Raw genomic sequence first — 23,183 nt, 5'->3', positions numbered from 1 at the left:
AAATTGGGTGGTAACTAAATGTCCAGTCTTGTTATAAAATAAATGATATTTTTCCCCAGGATGGATAAAGTTTCCTTAGAGTACAGTAACCACCGGTGTGGTGATTCACAAACCTGAAGGATGCACAGAATCACCTGGAAGTAGTTTTAGGTGAATCAGTGACCTGGGTATATCAAAACACACCTGGCAATTACTTCCTTAGTGCATTTAATACTAACATATAGAGTGTTTAGCCATACATTTTTAGGAAACCTTCTACTGTGTAAAGGAGAAAAAACATTGACATGGTTTTTCTTTGGTTCTCTCTTCTAAACCTTGTGGCTTTCCTTCTTCCCTGTGTCAGACAAAAAATGCAAAATGCATACTAACACTAACTGTTCAGCGACTCTCTACTTACATCATTTTAAATGCATCTGTTTTATCTCCACTGTTAGTTTTAGTTTCCAAGACTGAGAGCTGGGCAGTATGTTTATGCGTATTTGATGCATCTACTGGCAAATCAATGATCAAGTCGAATAGGAGGTGATAAGAGAAAAATTACATATTTAAAATTTGGATAACACTTACTATATGTTTCAATTAGAAGCTTGTAACCTAACAATTCCTGCTTTCAAGGAGAGAAAAAACATTAGGTTTAGGCCTCAAAGAATTTACACCAAAAACAGAGCATGTTTTTACCCAGTGGAAAGAGACATGCACAATTTGGTGGAGCGTCTTGATTCAGTGTGTATTTGAGGAAACGGTTGATTTTGCAACCTCTTTCCTCTGTGCTTCCCAGAAAGTACTAGGCTCCCTCCTGCTCTTGCTAATACCCAGAATAAAATTAAACTCTAAGAATTCTAGCTGTCTTTATTAATATAGTGCTTCTCCAAATTCTGCATTTCACAGCACAATAAATACTGAAATGTGTTCAGCATCCCTGGATAAACAGATGCGTCAGGAGTGAGTGGCCTGGAGGCCCACTGGCCACTACGCAGGCTGCAGGAGGCTGGGTGTGGGCTCTGTGGAATACAGCTGTGCCCATTCACGGTACCCAGGCAGGGGAGCTGCCCTAATACAGCTGGGCTAGTGAGCAGAAGGCTGAAAAGCAAAAGCACTGCATTGTCACCAAAGGGCATTCAGATCTCATTTCATCCAAATGGCTGACATGCTGCTTGACCAAAAGTGTGGGGGCTCTGGTGACCGTCACAGCAAGATTAATAAACAACCCCTTCACTTACTCTCAGGTGCCACATGGACTGGAACGTGCCAGACTCGACTGAGGAGCCAGGGATGACTCAGCCCAGGAGCGTGGCAAGGAATTCCTCCTTTGCACATGGCAGACTTAGGAACGTGTGCACCAAACCGGCACAACAAGGCAAGCTGGCCTGCAGCAACTGGATGAGCAGAACGAGGAAGGGTGCTGAAGCCGTGAGAGGAGAGCGTTTCCTTACTCACTCTCACAACTCTTAACCTAGAGCAGTGTTCAGAATGTACAACAGTGGCCACCCACGTGGACTGCCAGGCTATTTAAGAATTTGTTACAAATAAGGGACATGGCTCAGTAATGCAATTTAATTTTAAGAGATGGAAAGGGTTCCTAAATAATGGTGGCTTAAAATTTCTCTAAAGGAAAAATCAAGAGTGACCTTCTGGTTAAAAGTGGGAATTAGGGGGGTATGCTTTTTTGTTTAACTTTTCACTTTGAAATATTTTTGAATTAACAGGACAGTTGCAAAAATAATAAAAAACCCATATAGAGGACTCCAATATAAAGCCCTACCTAGATATACAGATCCACCAACTTTTAACATTTTGACACATTTGCTCTTTCCTCTCTCCCTGCCTCCTTCCTTTTCTTATCTATCTTCCATATTTATACAAGAATAGGTTGTAAAAATCATACTGCTTGAACACTCAGTACTTACATGTATGCTTCCTTAGAACAAGGATATTCACTTAAGGAGCCAGGGTAAATACAGTTATTAAAAAACTTTAATGCTGATCTAAGGTTTACAGTCTCTTACAATTTTTTCACATGTCCCAATAATCTCCTTTTGGGTATTTTCTCCACCATTATTAGATTCATTATTAGATCATATACTGCATTTAATTGTCATTGTCTCCTTAGTATTTTTTTTTTCCAACTACAGAAACATTTATAGAACATAAATTTCCCCATCTCACCCATTCCCAGGGGCTCTATCTTGAGGCTGGATATGCACAGTAAGCAGGTTGCTTCCATTTAGACTGTACATTTATTTGGGGTGAACTTCAGGGAGCTGACAAAGATTGAGAGGGTGTAAAAGACTCCCCGAAGCCATCCTTCTGTGCCACCACTGTGTCTTCTGTGCCACCACTGTGTCTTTTGTGCCACCACTGTGTCTTAGAAACTATCTAAAGCAATTTGAAGGTTTCTCAAATTAATAAAGTAAATGACAAATGCTCTCTGACTAGGAAAAAAAACATGATTAGATGTTCCACAAATGGAGTTTATCTGTAATTAATGTATTATTTTCCTTTTTTCTCTCTCACAAACTCTTAGAGAAAATTCTTAATAAAGTCCAGTCTCATTAGATACATCTTTGTGAACCTCCCTGTTCAGGCTACTCTGTACTTAGATGGTCACTGAAAATATAGGTTGTACTTGTAAAATAAGAACGAAGCAGAAAAGAAGTTTTTAAAATGTAATTTGCATTACTGAAGAAGTCTTAGAAGAAATTTCATCAAATTATTACACTATCATGAAGCAACCCCAGTTTTCCCTAAGCCATCAGAAACGTCCTTCATAAAACAAAGTTTGTATCATGACATGCATTGATAAATTAAGCAAACTTACTTTTGAAAGTGTAACAAGGCTTCAGTAATTTATCTGTTTCTATGAACTCCAAGTTATTAGGAAATATGAACTGATAAAATAGAAAATATCTTTAATCTGTATATGAAATAAGGTTTTGCCTCCAAAGCTTTTTGTCTTTTAACCCATTTAGTTGAGAAGCACAGTTACTAATGGCTTCTCAAATGGATTTGCATTTGATAAAAAGAAAAGTCATTAGTAATGAGGCCACAGAAACAAATATGAAACTGGCCAATCAAAGAGGGCCCTAACTCTGTTTTTAATGATGCGGATTCTACTATATCTGGTATAAATATATTTGAAACATTCATCCTGCTGTCTTTGACAGCTTCATTAGAATTTTAGGTTTCCAAAGATCTCTGAGTTAAACCTGTGCATGATCCCATCTAGATTTCATGTCACCTCTAGAAAGGCAGAATGGGGGAAAGCACTAGACCCAGTGCCGGGATCCGTGAGTTCCGATAACCCACCGTGTCACCATCCTGGTCTTTGCTCTGAGTAAGCCACTTACCAGGCTTCTAGGCTTCAGCTACCTCACCTGCAAAATACAGGCCGGCTCTAAGTCTCTAATTCTAAGATTTTACCTAAGGAATCTCATTCTATTCTGCATAATACTGTGCACTGTGGATACAAAGAACATTTGTAAAATTTGGAATGCTTGGCTAGTTCCATTATATGTATTTTTCTTGGTGTGTATTTATATAGTTTCTGTCTTATTTACTTAGATTTTTAAGGTAATGGTATAATTTTCAAAAATAAACTTAAGAGAGCAGACACTACTCAACTGTTTAGTAAAGCTGAGCGGTCTATGCATATGGTAATTACGTGACTCGCATTCATATATAAAGTAGGTACTTTCAATTGCAGTTAGTAAATTAAACCTAATTCCATCATCATAAAGGATAGGAGAAGGAAACTTATTTGATAAATTCAACATACCAAGCATATGTTGATTAATTCAATGAGAAATGATTAACGGAGAATACTGGCCGAGACCACACCAATTACAACACCCCTAACTCAATGACTACAATCAAATAAGCATCCTTTTCCTTATGTTTCTTTAGGTTCATAACCCTAACTTCTAGCTTTAAGCATTTTCAATATGTTTCCAAGTACTTCAAAATCGTTCTTATTTCCTTAAACCCAGGCTCCCCACCCACCTCACCTCTCCTTGCTCCCCACAAACGAGATTCATAAAACACAAAACGGGAGTCAGGGAGGGGCTTAGGCAGAGAAAGCAAACTATAGGGAAAGTTAGCCTAGGTTCTGTCATGCATACAATTAGTTCTTTTTTAAAAATTTTGACTGATGACATTCACACATTACAGGGTTATTTGGCCAAGTAGCCATCAGATGCAGGGACTCTGGAGTCAACTCTATTCCTAGTAATGAAAAGCATCCATGATAAACACAACCTCTCGGCTTATTTACAGTCATCTTTAGGACATTTTAGCAAGAAAGACACTTGGTCATCTAAACCTAATCTAGATGTTTTATAGTTGCACAGTCCGCTTTTCCTTTTTTCCCCTAAATATAGTATCTTACAGTTTCTTTTGAACCTTGGTAAATAATAATATGTTATAAAGCCATGCACACCATATTTCACTGTCATTGTGTAAAACTGTACTGTGTGAACAGGTTACTTGGAGTGATTTATAAGGTAAAAGTACGAGATAGAAATATCTCCAAATAACCTAGACAATGCTATAATTAATTAAATAACTCAAAAAAATTACAGGTGCTTAAAAGGAGCAAGATGGAAGAGGAAAACTGGTATCTTTTATATGCACTAATATACAGATATATCTCATATTATGCAAACGTAAGTAAGAGCAACATGTAACTTCTATTTCTGAAAATCAAATAATATTTTAAATATACTACTAAACAAATAAAGAATTTCCTGTCAAAATAGATAAAGAATACCACATGATTTACTTTTTAAGAAAGCAAGATGGTCAAATTTACAATGTGTTCAAAATGCATCACCTACAAATGTCCTTAATGTAGCCACCTTAATTCCTAAGGGTGTTGAGAATTAGTGTTTCCTTATAGAGCTTCTCTGGAGATCAGCAAACTAAAGCCTGAGGGTGATCCAGCATACTGCTCTTTTTGTAAATAAAGCTTTCTTGGAACAATGGCAGAATGAGTAAAGTTACCACAAAACCTAAAATATTTACTATCTGCCCCTTTTCAGGAAAAGTTTGCCAACCCCCCCTAAGCTATTCTAAGGTTCTCACCAGAAGGGAACTTGGAGAAGTAAAGTAACTATTACTGATAAAACAAAAACAGTGCTTTTTTAAATGGAAAGACTAAACAAATCAATAAAAGCTTATATTAAAATACTTTAGACATTTAAAACCACCAAAGAGTTTATACCAAATAAAGTTTCCTTCCAATTAAACAGTCTTATTTACTTAAAAAGTTTCTTCATAGAACATTACAGGATGTTAGAATATAATATGAAACTTAATTGTGTAAAAATGTCACCTATAAAATTACTTGACTTTTAATCAGATGTTTAACATTGTTGTAATTATAACATTTAAAGACAAATGAAACTATTATCGATAGATCATATTTGATCAGGGAAGTCAAGCAGAAATTATTTTGCACATCAAAAACTCAGACATAAAGGAACGACAAACACATCACTGAATGAAATTTCGTGTCAAATGTAGCAAGCTGCATTTTTAAACAGAGAGTTCTTTTCTCAACTAAACCTGCTTTTTGCAAAACTGTGTAACTCTGTAATTACTTTGTGTTTGTCCCTATAGTCTCTGCAAAAGCAAATTCTGATTACTTCTCTTTTTTTTTTACCTTGAGATCACGGTACACAATCTTTCCGGAATGTAGATAGTCCAAAGCAGAGACAATTTCTGCACCATAGAAACGTGTGCGGTCCTCGGAGAACACCCGCTCTCTCGACAAATGGAAAAACAGCTGCAGGGTAAACAGCAGGGACAGGACTGTAATAATTACTGATTTAGTGGGGGAAATTAACACAAACATAAAACACCTCTCATCACCATATTGTGATGATAGATAGTGTACTCTCAGTGGACACAGCACTCTCAGACAGCAGCTGGCTTATCTTTTCCAGGTTTCCAAGGGGAGACTGCGAGCTGTTAAATCAGCGTTTTAATCAATATACCAATCTTGTTTAAGGCATTCTGCTTGCTACCCATTTAACCTTCAGTTACCAGAGGAAAAAAGTACCTATCATCAGATTGCATGTCCCTATCACCATACTGTTGCTTCACTCTTTCAAGGATTAGGTATCGAGACGTATTATTGAAATAAATGAACACAAGTATAGATGTAGTATTTTTACTTAATTAATTCATTTACATTTGACTTCAAGGAAAGGCCTGGTGACTTGCTGAAACTGAGTTATATGAACGTGTTATATTCTACGACTGTAGATTAATCATGCTATCACTAGGAAGTTTGTCAAAGTTGAAAGTCTTGTTTTTTACGGTGAGAAACTAGGAAGCTTCATTTTAGTAAGCCCACAATGGACTGAGGGCCTCCCATCATACCCCCTGTATTTCTCAACATCTATTCCATTTTCAGTAATAACAAACTATGACTCCAAACTTTTCTCCTGTAGTCACTTAAAATTACAAGCCCACCCATTTCCCGGTAAGCACTTACAAGGTGTGCCATTCACTGGTCAGCATTTACTGGGTGCTCGCTGGGACCAGGCACCCAGCTTCTCAGGGAAGCCAGGTCCTCACTTAAGAACCTGCACAACTCGCCTCTCGGCCCAACGTTTACATGACGAGAGGAAGGGGCAGGTTCCAGGCATGAGGAGCAGGCATGGGCCTGAGCTGTGCTACTTCACACTACGAAGAAATCTGTCAAGAACAAGGGGCTCCACAGTGCTGAGGGGTCTGCCAGGTACCATGGGGGGCAGCCACTGCATGCCTGTAAGGAAATGGACCGCCCAGCGAGTTAGTGCCCTCAACTGCGTGATAAGACCTTAACTATACATTCATATGGGTCACTGACTCTTAACACCTATACAAAATCCGCAAGAAACCTGGCTAACTAACATTTGTTTGCGATACACCAAATCAGAATCTCAGTACAAAACTGGCTCCCTCAAGAGTCCCTCTTTCCCTCTCCCACCCACACCTTCACTGAGTTTATGCCTTAACAATCTACCATTGTTTCAAGACAAACTTTATACATGGCCCACTGGTGGCATAGTTAAAGAAAATGAGAGAGAGAGAAAGGTGGGGAGAAAGAGAGAATGAATCATCTATTGCCATAAAAAAAGGCTGGCTCAACATTTCTATCAAAACTAGGAATACTCATTCATTGCTGGTGGGAATGTAAAATGGTCAGCCACTGTGGAAGACAGTTCAGCAGTTCCTCAGAAAGTTAAGTATAAAATCTCCATATGACCCAGCAATCTCAATTCTGAGGATATGCCCAAAAGAAGTGAAAGCAGGGACTTGAACAGATATTTGCATATTAATGTTCACAGCGGCATTATTCACAATTGATGAAGGACGGAAGCAATCCAGGTACTCATCAACTGATGAGTGCATAAATAAAATTCAGTATATAAACACAATGGAAAATTATTCAGCGTTAAAAAGGAATGACATTCTGATTACATGAGACAACATGGATCAGCCTTGAAGACACAATGTTGAGTCAAATAAGCCAGACACAAAAGGACAAACATTGTCTGATCTCACTGATATGAAATAATCAGAATACGCAAACTTACAGAGTGAGAATCTAAAATATAGGTTACCAGGGAATGGGGTGGCGGTAGGGAATAGGAAGCTAAGGCTTAAAATGTACAGTGTTTGGGACAATGGAAAAGTTTTGGTAATGGATGGTCGTGATGGCATCACCACATTGTGAGCATAATTAATAATGTTAAAGTACATATTTGAAGGTGGTTAAAGGGGGAAATTTTTAGGTTGTATATATATATATATATGGTACTAGAATAAAATTTTTTTAAACAATCCACAGAACTGTATAACACAAATAGAGAACACTAAGTTAAACCATGGGCTATTGGTAATAGTACAGTTACAAACATGCTTTCATCAATTGTAACAAATGTACCACACCAATCAAGTTGCTAATAAATCCCATATTTAATGCATGATTGCTCTGTAAACCTAAAATTTCTGATAAAATTTCTCTCATATTTTAACTAAAATATTTGCCATAAAGTCTCAACTTTAATTACTCTCTACTATACTGTCATATTTTATCAAGTTGAAGATGTTATTATGACTGTCATTTTATGAAATGAAAACACAATAAAAACTATAACACTCTATCAACTGTAAAATATTTTGACTATTTTATAAAAGTATTCAATGTGTCTTACAAGTAATCAAATATAGAATACCATAATTCGAACCAATTTATACAATTACTCAGGAACATTTTTCAAAATGTATTCATTTATGGGTAGATATATATTATTGATGCAACTAAGACAGGGAGTAGGAAAAAGCACGGACAGTCAGCAAACCATTCCAAAAAATTTCCAGGCAAAGAAATGTCTGCCATGCTTTATACAAGATATTAACTACCTTCATGACAAAACCTCTGTGACCCCTCTCTATGGAGATTTAGGGCAGTCTTTTACTGGGATGAAAACAGTGGTTAGGTTTCTAAATTTTCTTACAAGAATGTCAAGCCTACTTACCCACTCATTTACTTTACAAAGGCTATGGATCCTCTCTAAATCAATTACACATGCAGGGTTCTAGATCTTTATTTAGACCATAGATCTTCAAATTGTCTGCCACTCAATTTCTACAAAAATAGCAGATAAAATTATATTTAAGGGGAAGAATTCTACTGCCATGTGATGTCCACATTAAGGACCTTATGCTTGTTACAATGACCAACAAAGCTTTTATTGCCAACTCCACTGATCTATTTACAGTCGCCACTTTTTCTTCCCATCTGGAGCTCAGATTATCACCTATTACCTTTCTCTTTCTTGAAACATGTTCCTGGGCCTTGATAAAAAAAAAATTTCCTATCACTGTGTTAGGAACTGGGAAGAGAAAATGAAGGGATACAATGATGAAGGTATCATCCCTGTCCTTAAGGAACTGCAAGCCAATAAAGGAAAGAAAAACAAAAAGAGATATATTGCAATGGTTTAAGAAGTGACTATGAGTTAAAAGTAGAAATGGTAGAACTCCTTCAGAAAAAAAAATGGATGAAACTATCTAAAATATTATTGAAATACAATACAGGAAAACGTTTGTGGCAAAAAAGTGAAAAATACCATAAAGATAAAATTCAAGATATAAAGATATAAAGGCATAAAAATACAATAAGTATACAAATCGAATAAAAAGTCAGTGAAACCAGGCAGCCCAGATACAGGTTAGTTTATATTATAAGACTTCAACACATGATAAGGTGATGATGATTGTATATTGTAAAAGTATATGTGAAAGATGATTATCCAATAAATAATACCACAATAACTGCTTAACTTTGGAAAGGAATAAAATTAGATTTTTCAACTACACCATAACAAAATAAAATTTCAGTTATAGTTAAAAATAAAGTATGAAAGCTAATGAAGAAAAACTAGAAGAAAATGTGAATAAATGCTTTTTGATCTGAGCATGAAGAATTTTCCAAGTAGAAAAGAAATGCAACAAATGACAAAGAAATGGTAGAATTAATTATATGAAATATAAAAAATTTGAACAAAATATTTACAACAATTATGACAAAAGGTTCATTTGAAAAAAATCATTTGAAAAAAACAGACTAAAACATAGGAAAAAAGGGGAAAAGGGCACAGAGGAATAGCATGAGAGGAATATAGATTATTAGAGTATAGGAAAACATGCTATCTTATCATAATCAATGCAGCAGAGATAAAAACAATAAATAGTACAATTTTTATCCCACCAAGAAATAAACATGGACAGTGAAAGTGGTGAGATGAACACCTTTACACACTGGGGCGATGAAAAACTCTTTGGGGAATGATTTGGAAATAAAGAGCAAGATAATTTTAATCCTCAGTAGTTCTCTTTCTGGGAATTTCCTTAAGATAAAACAAAGGGTAGATGTCTTCCATGAAGGATATTCTCTACAGTACCATACATGACAACAAAAGTGTGAAAATAGCCTATCTTTCAATCATGAAATAAATGGTCCTGGATTTTCCCTTCTGCTCTAAACAACTGGATAGAGACACATAAAACAACAGGAAAAAAACTGGACAAACTATACAGAACTGTTTCTTTTAAATACTGGACAAGAGGCAGTCAGGACCCTGATCCCTAGGAGAGCAGGAGTGCTACGATGACCACGTTTTCTGTCTTAGGGCACTCTCCGAAACCCTATGCAGGAAAGGAAATCCCAAGCATAACTCAGAGGGTCTCACCGTTGGACAGAGAAACATCAGATTTTGAGGTGGGTGAGATACATATAATTTGCAGGGCAGAATACTAGAGAGGAAGAAGCCATATAGAATCTGCATAGTGAATCCACTGCTAGATGCTAAGTAATAGATGCATAGGGTTAAGCTCCATGAGGATAAGAAGAGAAGGAATGGGGAACTGCATGACAAAAAATTCTCAGAGTTGACAAACAGCTGGGAGATGTCTGATTTCTCATCAATCAAAGTAGACAGTCCTCACTGAATGAATAGCCAGGCATTCAACAGAAGCCACGAAAAAGACAGGCATTATTTGAGGGCTAACTTAGCTCAGAGTAAAAGCTAACTATAAAAACTAAAATATCAATCACACAAATAATAACTGGCAGAGCAAGGTTTCACACTCTTTGAAGGAAGGCAACAAAATCCACACTCAACAACATAAAAAACAAGTTGTCTAGCATTCTAACAACAGCAAACGCACAACAAGATAAAAGCTCATGAACACGCATACATGTAGGCTTGAAACACTCAAATTTCTTAAGAACAAGTAAATTAAGAGAAAACTCTCTAAACATTCTGAGAAAAAGAGACATGTTACGTACAGAGGAACAAATAGGGGAATGTCCTGAGATAACTTCTCAGTGACTGCCTAAGAGGACAATGAAATATCTCCAAATTTCTAAAGTTTTAAAAGGCAGTGAAAATATCATAAAAATGAAGCTAAGAGATCTTCTACTATGACCAAGATTAAGTAGCAGGCCAGATTTACACTCTATTCTTCAACATTTAGAAAACCATATAAAATGCATGAAACAAGGATTTTCATACACAAAACAACAGGCAGCAAAGTACTGTGACCTCAGAAAAATTAGAAACAAATAAGGTGGTAACTATGGCTGCCCAGCTTGCTACGTGCAAGAGTAGAAAGGCTCCAGCAGAGGGAGAGAAAACAGAAAGAGAGCCTGGCTGGTGGAACCCCTGAGTTGCAGATAAATCTGATGTAGGGGAGCTCAAGATGGCTAGAATTCATGCAGCACATAACCACAGAAAAGACAGCTCCAAAGATAGAGTGCACCAGAGATCTGCAATGGACTAAGTTCAAGTTCCTATTGATCAGCACAAATAAGACAGGAAAACCCTGAGGTCAGAGAACGAGATCAGGTGGAACCACTCCAGGCTCCCACGCTAACAACAGGCATGCATCCAACAGAGTCCTCAAAGGTACTTACTGCCTCAGTAGTGAGGCTCTATCGGCCCTACACAAAAAGTTATCTTAACCAGGCTAATTAAGCTTAAAAATAAGCCCTGAAAGATCCATACTGTTTCTAAGAAATTTAATGGCATACTAGAACGAACCCAACATATTTTTAAAACTTGCAAAAATTCATAATGTCTGGCATCCAATAAGAAATTACCAGGATCAAAAGGAAATGGAAAAATAATAATAACCCATATCCCGTAGGAAAATCAATGAATAGAAACAGACTAAAAAAATGGCTCAGATGATAGAATTAGAAAACCATGACAAAGCAGCAATTAAATTTAAGTATAAAAATTCAAAAGGTAGAGGGAAGCATAATAAGGAAAGAAATTGAAGAAATTTTTAAAAATCCAAATCAAACATCAAGAGAAAGAAAAATAAATTGTCTAAGGTGAAAAATAAACTAGATAGAATTAACAGAAGTTTAGACACTGGAGAATGAAGCACTGTAAACTTAAATATATGGGAAAGAAACAATCCAAAATGAAAGAGGGAAAAAAAGGCAAGAAGAATGAACAGAGCATTAGTGAACTGTTGGACAATATCAAGCAATCTGACGTGTGTAAGTGGACCCCGAGGAAAAGAGAAGAGAAATGCGAAAACAGAAAATACTTGAAGAATAATATCCACATGATGAAAACTAGAGATCTTCAGCTCCATAAAGGCTTAAAGAACCTCAAACAAAACAAATGTGAGGAAAACCATACCAAGGCACATCCTAATCAAACAGCTAAAACCAATAGTAAGAGGAGGACTTAAAATCAGCTGGGGCAGGGGAGTGGACATGGAGTGAGAGGTGAGAAGACATATTAAGTTCAAAGCAAGAAAAACAAGAATAAGAGATTTTGAGGCAGTCCCATTTGTCTGTTTTTTTCTTTTGCTGCTCGAGCTTTGGGTGTAAGGTCCAAGAAACCACCACCAATGACAAGATACTGAAGATGGTCCTCAACATTTTCTTCCAGAAGTTTTATGGTTCTAAAACCATAAACCATTTTATATTTAGATCCTTGATTCATTCTGAATTAATTTTTGTATAAGGGGTGAAATAACGGGTCCTCTTCCTTCCTTTCAGAGATGGATATCCAGTTTTCCAAGCACCATTTGCTCAATCAGCACTTCAGATTCAGCTAAGTGGGTCTGACAGCCTTGTCAAAAATCACTTGAGTTTGTGTGGCTAAGAGACTTCAAAGTGAGTTGGGAGACCATCCCAGAGGTAGCACTAATGCACATCTCAACAGGATCTCATTGACCGCCAAAGTAGACATGACCCCAAATAGTGAAGCTCCACAGGGCTATGGAGACATTCAGACACTGTAGTCAGGGAAGGTAGCTCAGGAATTTGGCCCCTTGCATTTATGCTCCCCAGTGTGAAAGAGTCAGACTTAGCAGTGGTTTCCCTATGCGTGACTCTTCTATCCTTCTATCTGACCCTGCAATTAGTACTAGAGTTGGTAGGTGTACATCCAAGAGACTTAAATCTTTGGGCTGTCCATTTGCCAGCTAAGCCATGAATCTCAATGGAGTTGCAACACCTTCTCTCCAGTTCAGTGGACTCACCCAGGACAACTAATGGGGAGCAGATGATGAACAACATCAAGAAACCAAGAGTGCCTACAATGGCAATCCAGAAAGTTCTATCCATCAAATGTATGGGATCAAAGTCCCCTCAATTAATGGGGGAGTGGGAATCACCATCCCAGAGTCTTCAGGATTGGGAAATGAACTATGGACTAAAATAAACTTACTAGTATTCTACTATAGATTTACTGTGATTCTAGCAATGGAAAAAATACCATCGTTGTGGAGACAATGACCCATGGATGTTTTGGGGTCAGGGAGAGGGAAAACCAGGTGTAACGGGGGGCATTTTCTAGACTTGGGAATCATCATGAATGACGTTACAACAGATACAGGCCATTATATACCCATCCATAACCTACAGAAACAAATGGGAGAGAGTGTAAACTATATACAATGTAAACTATAATCCAGGCTTACTGGCAATTCTCCAAAATGTGTATATCGATTGCAATGAATGTACCACACTGATCAAAGATGTTGCTAATGTGGGAAAATGTGGAAGGTATGGGGAGTGGGGCATATGGCAATCCCCTATATATTCTCTATAACATTTATATAATTGAAGTATCTTTTAAAAAATAAAGAAGTGAAACCAAAAAAAAATACTTGACCAAAAATGTCTATTTCTGAACTTTCGATTCAATTCCACTGGTCAATCTATCTTTATGCCCAAATGATGCTGTTTTTACCACTGTAGTTAGATAAAATGCTTTAAAGTCTGGAAATGAGAGTCCTCCAACTTTGTTCTTTTTAAAGATATTTGTGGCTATTCAAAGACATTTACCCTTCCAGATAAATCTGATAATTGGCTTTTCCGATTCTACAAAGAAGGATATTGCAATTTTGATAAGGATGGTGTTATATCCATAGATCAGTTTAGGTAGAATTGAAATCTTTTTTTTTTTTTTTTAAGATTTTTTATTTATCCCCACCCCCACCCCCACCCCGGCCCACGTTGTCTGCTCTCTGTGTCCATTCGCTGTGTGTTCTTCTGTGACCACTTCTATCCTTATCAGCAGCACTGGGAATCTGTGTTTATTTTTGTTGTGTCATCCTGTTGTGTCAGCTCTCCATGTGTGCGGTGCTATTCCTGGGCAGGCTGCACTTTCTTTCGTGCTGGGCAGCTCTCCTTACAGGGCACACTCCTTGAGCGTGGGGCTCCCCTACACGGGGGGACACCCCTACGCGGAGGACACCTCTGTGTGGCAGAGTACTCCTTGTGCACATCAGCACTGCGCATGGGCCAGCTACACATGGGTCAAGGAGGCCCAGGGTTTGAACCACAGACCTCCCATGTGGTAGGCGGACACCCTATCCTTTGGGCCAAGTCCGCTTCCCAGAATTGGAATCTTAATGATAATTAGTCTTCCAACTCATGAACACACAATGTCCTTCCATTTACCTAGATAATTTTTGGTTTCTTTTAGCAATCTTTTACACTTTCCTGAGTACAGGCTCTTTATGGCCTTGGTTAATTTTATCCTAAATATTTGATTCCTTTAGTCATTATTGTAAACAGAAATTTTTTTTCTGGCTACCTCCTCAGATTACTTATTAGTAGTGTACAGAAATGCTATTAATTTTTGCAAACTAATCTTATATTCCAACTTTGCAGAAATTGTAAGTTCTAATAGTTTCATTGTGGATGTTTCAGGATTTTCCAAGTAAAGTCTCATATCATCAGAGAGTAGCTGCAGTTTTACTTCTTCCTGTTCTGTTTGGGTGCCTTTTCTTTTTCTTGCTTATTTGCTCTAGCTAGAACTTCTAGCACCATACTGAATAACAGTGGGGAGAGTGGACATCCTTGTCTTCTTCCTAATCTCAGTGGGAGAGCTTTCAATCTTTCTCCATTGCATACAATGCCAGCTTGGGTTTTTCATATAGGCATTTTATCATATTGAGAAAGTTTCCTTCTATTCCTGTCTTTCTGAGTGTTTTTATCAAGAAAAGATGCTGCATTATGTCAAATGCTTTTCCGCAGCTACTGAAATAATAATGTGATTTTTCTTCTTCAATTTATTAATGTGGTATATTACACTGTTTGATTTTATTCTGAGCCAACGTTGCATAGCTGGTATAAAGCCCACTTGATTGTGATGCATAATTTTTAAAATGTGTTTCTGATTCAATTAGCAAGTATTTTGTTGAGGATTTTTGCGTCTATATTCATTAAAGAAATTGGTCTGTAATTTTTTTTCATAGTATCTTTATTTAGCTTTGGTATGAGAGTGATGTTTAGCTTCAAGAATGAGTTTGGGGAAGCGGATTTGGCTCAACGGATAGAGCTTCCACCTACACATGGGAGGTCCAAAGTTCAAACCCAGGGCCTCCTGACCCATGTGATGAGCTGTCCCACGCGCAGTGCTGATGCGCGCAAAGAGTGCCATGCCATGCAGGGGTGTCCCCCCCATAGGGGAGTCCCACGCACAAGGAGTACGCCCCGTAAGAAGAGCCGCCCAGCGTGAAAAAAGTTCAGCCTGTCCAGGAATGGCGACGCACACACAGAGAGCTGACATAACAAGATGAAGCAACAAAAAGAAACACAGATTTCCATGCTGCTGACAAGCAGACAAAGAAGACGACACAGCAAATAGACACAGAGAACAGACAACTGGGGTGGGGGGAGGGAAGGGAAGAGAAGTAAATAAATTTTTAAAAATAAATAAATAAATGTGTTCCAAACCTCCAATTAAATGTCATTTAATTATCTCTATTAGAAAGTAAGACCCAACCATATGATGCATATAAGAAAGAGATGAATATTGAAAGGATGTCCTAAATGACATTGCAGGGACAGGTACTGTATAAGCTTTGATATATTGTGTTCTCTTTTTCATTTGGCTCGAGGTATTTATTGATTTCTCTTGCAATTTCTAATTTGACCCACTGATTATTTAAGAGAGTGTTGTTTAATCTCCATATATTTGTGAACTTTCCCCTTTTCCACTTGTTAATTTCCAACTTCATTCCATTATGATCAGAAAAAGTGTAGCAGTTTGATATTATTTATGAATTCCAAAAAAAGAGTTATTATGTTTCTAAACTGGTCTCTTCCTCCGGCTGTGATACCCCTTTAATTTATTAAATTCAAAGGGTTTATATTTACTTGATTATGTTATGATTAGGACTTTGATTCGACCATGTCATTAGAGCGTTCAGGGATGAGTCCCTGCCCCCATGGTGGTTTATAAACCCATATCCAATCAAGAACACAGAAGTAGAAACAGAGAAGTAGATACACAGAAGAACACAGAGGAAGAGAGATAGCTCGACAGACATGGCAGAGACCCCAGGAAGAGAGACAGGCTGTTTGCCTGATAGTTTTTGTTTACAGCTGACCTTGTGAAGAGAGCAGAGCAGCTGAGCCCAGAAAGAAACAAGCCCATGAAGAGAGACGAGCCTTATGCCAGCCTACAGCTGAGACAGAAGAAGCTGGACCCACCGAGCCTTGAGAGAGAAGAGGAAGGCTGACCCCTCGCAGATAGCACTTGCCATTAACACATGGCAACAGAGTTTGTTTAAGGAAGTAACCCTGAGTTGGGCTCTTCAGGGCCTTGAAACTGTAAGTTTTTGCCCCAAATAAGTGCCATTTATAAAAGCCAAAAGATTTCTGATACTTTGCATCAGCACCCCTCTGGCTGACTAATAGAGAAAAGTGTTTTGTATAATTTCAATGTTTTTAAATTTTGCAATCTGACTTATGTCCCAGCATATGGTCTATCATGGAGAAATATCTATGGGTACTTGAGAAGAATTTACATCCTGCCTCAAAATTAAACACTTTGTATTTCATATGATTTTGGTAAGAAGGTGAAAAGGCAGCCAACTCAATGGGAAAAAAAAATCTTTGGAAAACATTTATCTGATAAGGGACTGATCTCCGTATTATAAAGAGACTGCACAACTTAATGAGAAAATGACAAGCAACCCAATTTTAAAAATGGGCAAAATAAATGAACACACATTTTTCCAAAATGTAAATACAAATGGCTGAAAGATGTAGGAAAAGACGTTCGACATCACTACTAGGGATATGCAGATCAAAACTACAAAGAGGGAAACGGACTTGGGCCAGTGGTTAGGGCATCCGTCTACCACATGGGAGGTCCATGGTTCAAACCCCGGGCCTCCTTGACCCGTGTGGAGCTGGCCCATGTGCAGTGCTGATGCGTGCAAGGAGTTCCCTGCCACGCAGGGGTGTCCCCCGTGTAGGGGAGCCCCACGCACAAGGAGTGCACCCTGTAAGGAGAGCCGCCCAGCGCAAAAGAAAGTGCAGCCTGCCCAGGAATGGCGCCGCCCACACTTCCCATGCCGCTGACGACAACAGAAGCGGACAAAGAAACAAGACGCAGCAAATAGAGAGAACAGACAAACGGGAGAGGGAGGAAATTAAATAAATAAATCTTTAAAAAAAAAAACAAAAACTACAAAGAGATACCATTTCACGCCATACAGAATGGCCATTATTAACAAAACAGAAAACTACAAGTTGGAGAGGATGTGGAGAAATGGGAATACTACTTCACTATGGGTGGGAGTGTAAAATGCTGCAGCCTCTGTGGAAGATGACTTGGCAGTTCCTCAGGAAACTTAAATTAAGAACTGACATATGATGCAGCAATCCTGCTACTAGGAATACATTCAGAAGGACTGAAAGCAAGGACACCAACAGGTATCTGCACACAGCTGTTCATAGTGGCATTATTCACAACTGCTAAAAGATGGAAATAGTCTGAGTCTTTCGATCAATGAATAGATAAACAAGATGTGGTATATTCATATGATGGATTATTATTCAACTATAAGAAAAAATCAAGACAATATGGAGGAACTTTGAGGATATTACATTGGATGAAATAAGGCAGACACAAAAGGACAAGTATTATATGGTCTCACTGCTATGAATTAAATAAAATGAACAGACTAACGGAGTTGAACTATTAAGTATAGGTTGGTGGGAAAGGGAATGTGGGATGAGAAGGTGTAGATGATCCTGGATGTATGCAGAATATTTAACAAGGGCAAATATAAATATGTGGTAATGGTAGGAATTGATGGTAACACATTATAATGAATGTAACAAATACTGTTTACTTCTGGATGTGATTATGGCAAAACAAGTAGCTTAGGAAGATTAATATTAGCTGGAGGATAATTTTGGGAATGTATTAACAATGATTATGGCAGTAGATGAGGATCATGGTTAATGATATAAATACAGGAATGTTCTACTACTACAAGGTGTTAAGAATGTGGTGACACTGGGGGAAAATATAACTAATAGTGTAATGTTAACAATAGTGTAATGTTCTTGTAGCAAGAACAAAGTTGGTACTATATTAATGGTAACGGTCAAAAAAAATACAGGGTTTGGTTTTGTGAGATATGAATATGATCAAGCATGTTTTCCTCTTCTTCATTTTTTCATTAATAAGGAGATCTTGGCTGTGTCATTTAACTAATCTGTGTATCTTTCTTAATACTAGAGGAGCAACTTATTTAGTAGTTGGAATTAGGTGAGAGAAAAGTGCCTGGGCAGGACATTTTATTGGAGTAATGCTTCCATAACTTGTTGAGCTGCCTTTTTCTGGTTTTTTTTTTTGAATTTGGAAAGAAGTTTGAATTTTTAAAAAAAGAATGAGAGCAGATTTCCTATGCAAAATTAAGCAAACCCAAAGACAATAAAGCGATACCATTATAAAAGTGAAAGAATAACTGCCAAATTAGCATTTTATACCCAGGTAAAATATCTTTACATAAAATGATAGCACAATATAGCACTTTTAAACATACAAACGGTGAGAGAATTCATCACCATAAAAACTACACTATAAGAAATGTTCAAGGAAATGCTTTAGGATAAAAGGATGTGACACCAGATAGAAATATGGATCTACATAAGATAAAAAGAGATATTGTAATTGTAATTATTTGGGTAAATATATCCCTTTAAAAGAAAGCTCACTACTTAAAAAATAATGCATTATCAGGAAGCAGATGTGGCTCAACTGAAAGAGCATCCGCCTACCATATGGGAGGTCCAGGGTTTGAACCCAGGGCCTCCAGGACCATGTGTTGAGCTGGCCCATGCACAGTGCTGCCGCGCACAAGGAATGCCGTGCCACACAGGGGTGTCCCCTGCATAGGGATGCCCCATGTGCAAGGAGTGCGCCCCACAAGGAGAGCCGCCCTGTGTGAAAAAAAGTACAGCCCGCCCAGGAGTGGTACCACACACGTGGAGAGCTCATGCAGCAAGATGACACAACAAAAAGAGATTTCCGGAGCCGCCTGACAAGAATGCAAGTGGACATAAAGGAACACAGAGCAAATGGACAAAGAGAGTAGACAACAGGGGGTGGGAATGGGGATGGGGGAGGAAGGGGAAGAAGGGGAGAGAAATAAATAAAAATATGCATTATGGGATTTATAACATGTAGAAATAAACTATATGATAAAAACAGCATAAAGTTTGTGGCATGGAAAAACAGACTGGTATAAAGATCTTAAAATATTATGTGAAGTGGTATAATAAAATGAGCATGAAATGGGTAAGTTAAAGATGAGTTTGCATTTTAAAACAATCCCACAAAGAAAACTGCAATTCCCCAAAAATTCGATGGTGAAATCTATCAAACAATTAAAGAAGAGATAACAATTTATATAAACTCTTCCAGAAAACAGAAGAGAATATTTTTCCAATACATTAGATGAGGCCAGCATCACCTTAACACAAAATCAGACAAAAACATTACATGGAAAGAAAAGATAAATATCCTTCATAATTACAGAATTAAAAAGTCTTAAAACTTCAGCAAATCAAATCCAGTGATATATAAAGAGAAAAATATATCATGGCTGGCAAGAGGTTAATCCTGGCAATTAAAGATTTGTTTAACATTTGAAAATTCAATGTACTTTACTATTTAAGACTAAAAAATAAAAACATGATTACTTCAATTGAGGTAGAAAAATAGGAATAAGAGAATTCCCGCAACCGAATAAGGGGTATCTATAAAAAACTTACGGCTAACATCATACTTAAGAATGAAAACCCGAGTGTTTTCCCTCTAAAATCAGAAAAGAATAAGGATGTTCACTATCACTATTCAACATATTACTGGAGTCCCTACCAGTGTTTTGAGGAATAAATAAAACAAGCATCATACAGATTGGAAGAGATGTAAAATTATCTAGCAATGAGAAATGGAAAATTTTTGGAATATATACAGATAAATCTGAAAATGAGAAGTGCAAGACAAAAATAAAATTTAAGAAATTAGAGAACACAGAGATATATTGGGTGCATAAATAAGATTCAATATTGTTACGATGTCATTTCTTCCCCAAACTGATTTATACACTCAGTGTAATTCCATTCAAAATTTATATGAAATTGCAAAGGATTTAGAAGAGCAAATAATTGTGAAAAAGAATAAAGGTCCTCCTGATTTCAAGATACACTCTAAAGCTACAATAATGACGACAGTGTGGTACTGGGTCAGGAGAAATGCACAGATCAGTGGAACAGAACAGAGAGTCCAGAAACAGATGTGTAATCGAGGGGAAACCAATTTCAACAAAGGTGCTAAAACCATACACTAGGAGAAAGGATACATTTTTCAACAAAAGATGCTGGAATAACAATATCCACATAGGAAAAAATTAAATGAATCTCAACTCTTACCTTACCACATATATAAAAATTACCTTAAAATGGATCATAGACTTAAATGTAGTAGGGAAAACTATAAAATTTATAAACTAAAATATAGGAAAAAATACTGTGGCCAGAAACAAACCAAGATTTCCAATACAGGACACAAAAAGCACAAAACATAAAAGATAAAAATTGAGAAACTAGTCTTAAAAATGAAAAACTCTGTTCCTCAAAAGATTCACTGAGAAAATGAAAAGGTAAGCTACAATCTGGAAGAAATTATTCCATATATATAAGTATTTGGAACCAGAATATGAGGAACTCTTACAATTAAATATGATGATAAATTCAATTAATAAACAGCAAAATATCTGACTAAACAATTCACAAAAAAACATAAAGAAATGAGCAAAAGCATGTGAATAAATGTTTAATGCTATTACTCATCAGAGAAACACAGTTTAAAATCACTGTAATATTCTCCTAATCACACATTTGAATGGTTAAAATTTAAAACTCTGACCACTCTGAACACTGATGGGGACACAGGACAACTAGAGATCTCATAACACACTGCTGGCAAAGTAAAATGACAATTCTACTATGGAAAGTAGTTTTGGAGTTTCTTGAAACATAAATACATGCTTACTGTGTTAGTCAGCCAAAGGGGTGCTGATGAAAAATACCAGAAATCGGTTGGTTTTTATAAAGGGTATTTATCTGGGGTAGAAGCTTAGCGTTCCCAGGCCATAAAACATAAGTTACTTGTTTTAAGTTACGTGTTGCCATGTGTTGGAGTAAAAACTTGTATATGGCTGTGCAGAGCTGTTTTTTTCTTATTAGGTAGTAACTGGAAAGAATCCAAATGTCCATAACCAGCAGGCTAGAGTGTATACCCATGCAACATAGCATGAGTCAGCAATAAAAGGTACAAATCACTGAGAATGGCAACAAAACATAGATAGATGGTAGAGGTTCCCCCTCACCAGGTTTACAATAATTCACAAGCTGTGACTCAGTTCCCCAACATGCATTGAGGAAAGACAAACCCCCCACCACATAAACTCACGTGTCTCAGCGCATGGCACTTCCCCAAGGGTTGAACAAAGAAACCGCATGAAGACGGGAGTGAAGGGAGACAGAGACCTTCACCCCCTCCAGATCAAAGCGCTACCTGCTCCCCTGCATTCCAAGAAAACCTACCTCCCTACCCCACTGCCCTCCAGGCCTACAAGGGGAATTTTCACCTCAAGGGCTTCCTACTGGCTCCTGCACCTCACTCCGACCCTCAACAACCTGGCGCTATCATTTCCCGGCCTGGGAATGTACTGTATAAACTCACATGTCCCCTTCCGGGGCGGGCTGAAGCCTGTTCTTCAGACCCCCTTCCTTGGGAGAACTTCCCAACACGCTTTGTGCCTGTGATCATCCGTCTCACGTCCCAGTGAGCGGCCCATGTTCTCCAACAATATGACTCTCAAAACCTTTATGCTGAGCAAATGACACACACAGGAGAGCACATACTATATGACTCCATTTCTACAACATCTTAGTAACAGGGAAATCTACTCTTTGTGCTGCAGAGCAGACGAACGGCCGGGGGTGCGGGCAGGAGGAGGACTGACTGAAAGGCACGGCCGACATCTTCACAGTGACGGGGGCTACCTGTGGATGTAAGCCTGTCAAAAGCCATCAAACTGTCCACTTAAAATGAGTGTCTTTTAGCACATGTAATTAGACTTAAATGTGATTTAAAAACTGGAAATACTCTAAATGTTCAAATGTTGGGAAAGGTTTAATAAATTACAGTATACAATACCTAATGAATAACTAAGCAAGTAGTACACAATTTAAGATAATAATAAAGTGCAAAATGAGTATACTATAAAATTGGGAAACTAGATTAACATATTGGTAAATTTTGCTAGATGAGATTTACAGTGGTTTTTAATCATCCATTTTAGAACACGAAAATTACTTGTAATAATTTTATAGCCATTCCCCATTCTCATTAAATGCAGAATCCATCTCCATGTCTTCTGCATGAAGTATACTAAATATATAGCACAGAGACTGGCATATAGCAAGTGAACAACACATAGGTTTTCAATTGAACTGAAATGACTTTTTTTACTTTTTCAAGTTCTCTTCAATGAACATATATTTTTTCTTTTATAATTAGAAAAAAATATTTAAAGGATTCAAGAAAGCATCCTGGTGATCCATGCACTGATTTTGGCTTATGACAAATTTAATCCTCTATTAAATTCTTCTTTCCCTTAGCAGAGAGGCACAGGGATAAAAGTAAGACTACGTGAGTATCCTTCATTTTTGCATCCTCAGCCAAATGCCTAGTAATGCCACATAGTATGTGCTTACTCAATATGTACAAAAAAGAATAGTTAAAGTCAAAAAAATTGGCCAACAAATTATAAGTTGGGCT

General features: G+C 37.5%; 1 protein-coding gene across 26 annotated transcripts in view; it reads right to left on the bottom strand.

Annotated features, from left to right (window-relative positions):
* AKT3 (AKT serine/threonine kinase 3) overlaps positions 1-23,183 on the bottom strand; it is a 337,190-nt gene that overhangs the window by 77,545 nt on the left and 236,462 nt on the right. For all 26 annotated transcript variants that reach the window (XM_071207333.1, XM_071207331.1, XM_071207338.1 and 23 more), the window contains one exon: positions 5,660-5,782. In XM_071207333.1, the coding sequence (XP_071063434.1) occupies positions 5,660-5,782 (123 nt within the window). The remainder of the gene's footprint in view (positions 1-5,659; positions 5,783-23,183) is intronic.

This window comes from Dasypus novemcinctus, chromosome 13, assembly GCF_030445035.2.
Source record: "Dasypus novemcinctus isolate mDasNov1 chromosome 13, mDasNov1.1.hap2, whole genome shotgun sequence".
In the NCBI taxonomy this organism is placed as follows: Eukaryota; Metazoa; Chordata; class Mammalia; order Cingulata; family Dasypodidae; genus Dasypus; species Dasypus novemcinctus.
Note: the sequence above shows the minus strand (reverse complement) of the source record. Positions and strands in the feature narration are given on the sequence as shown.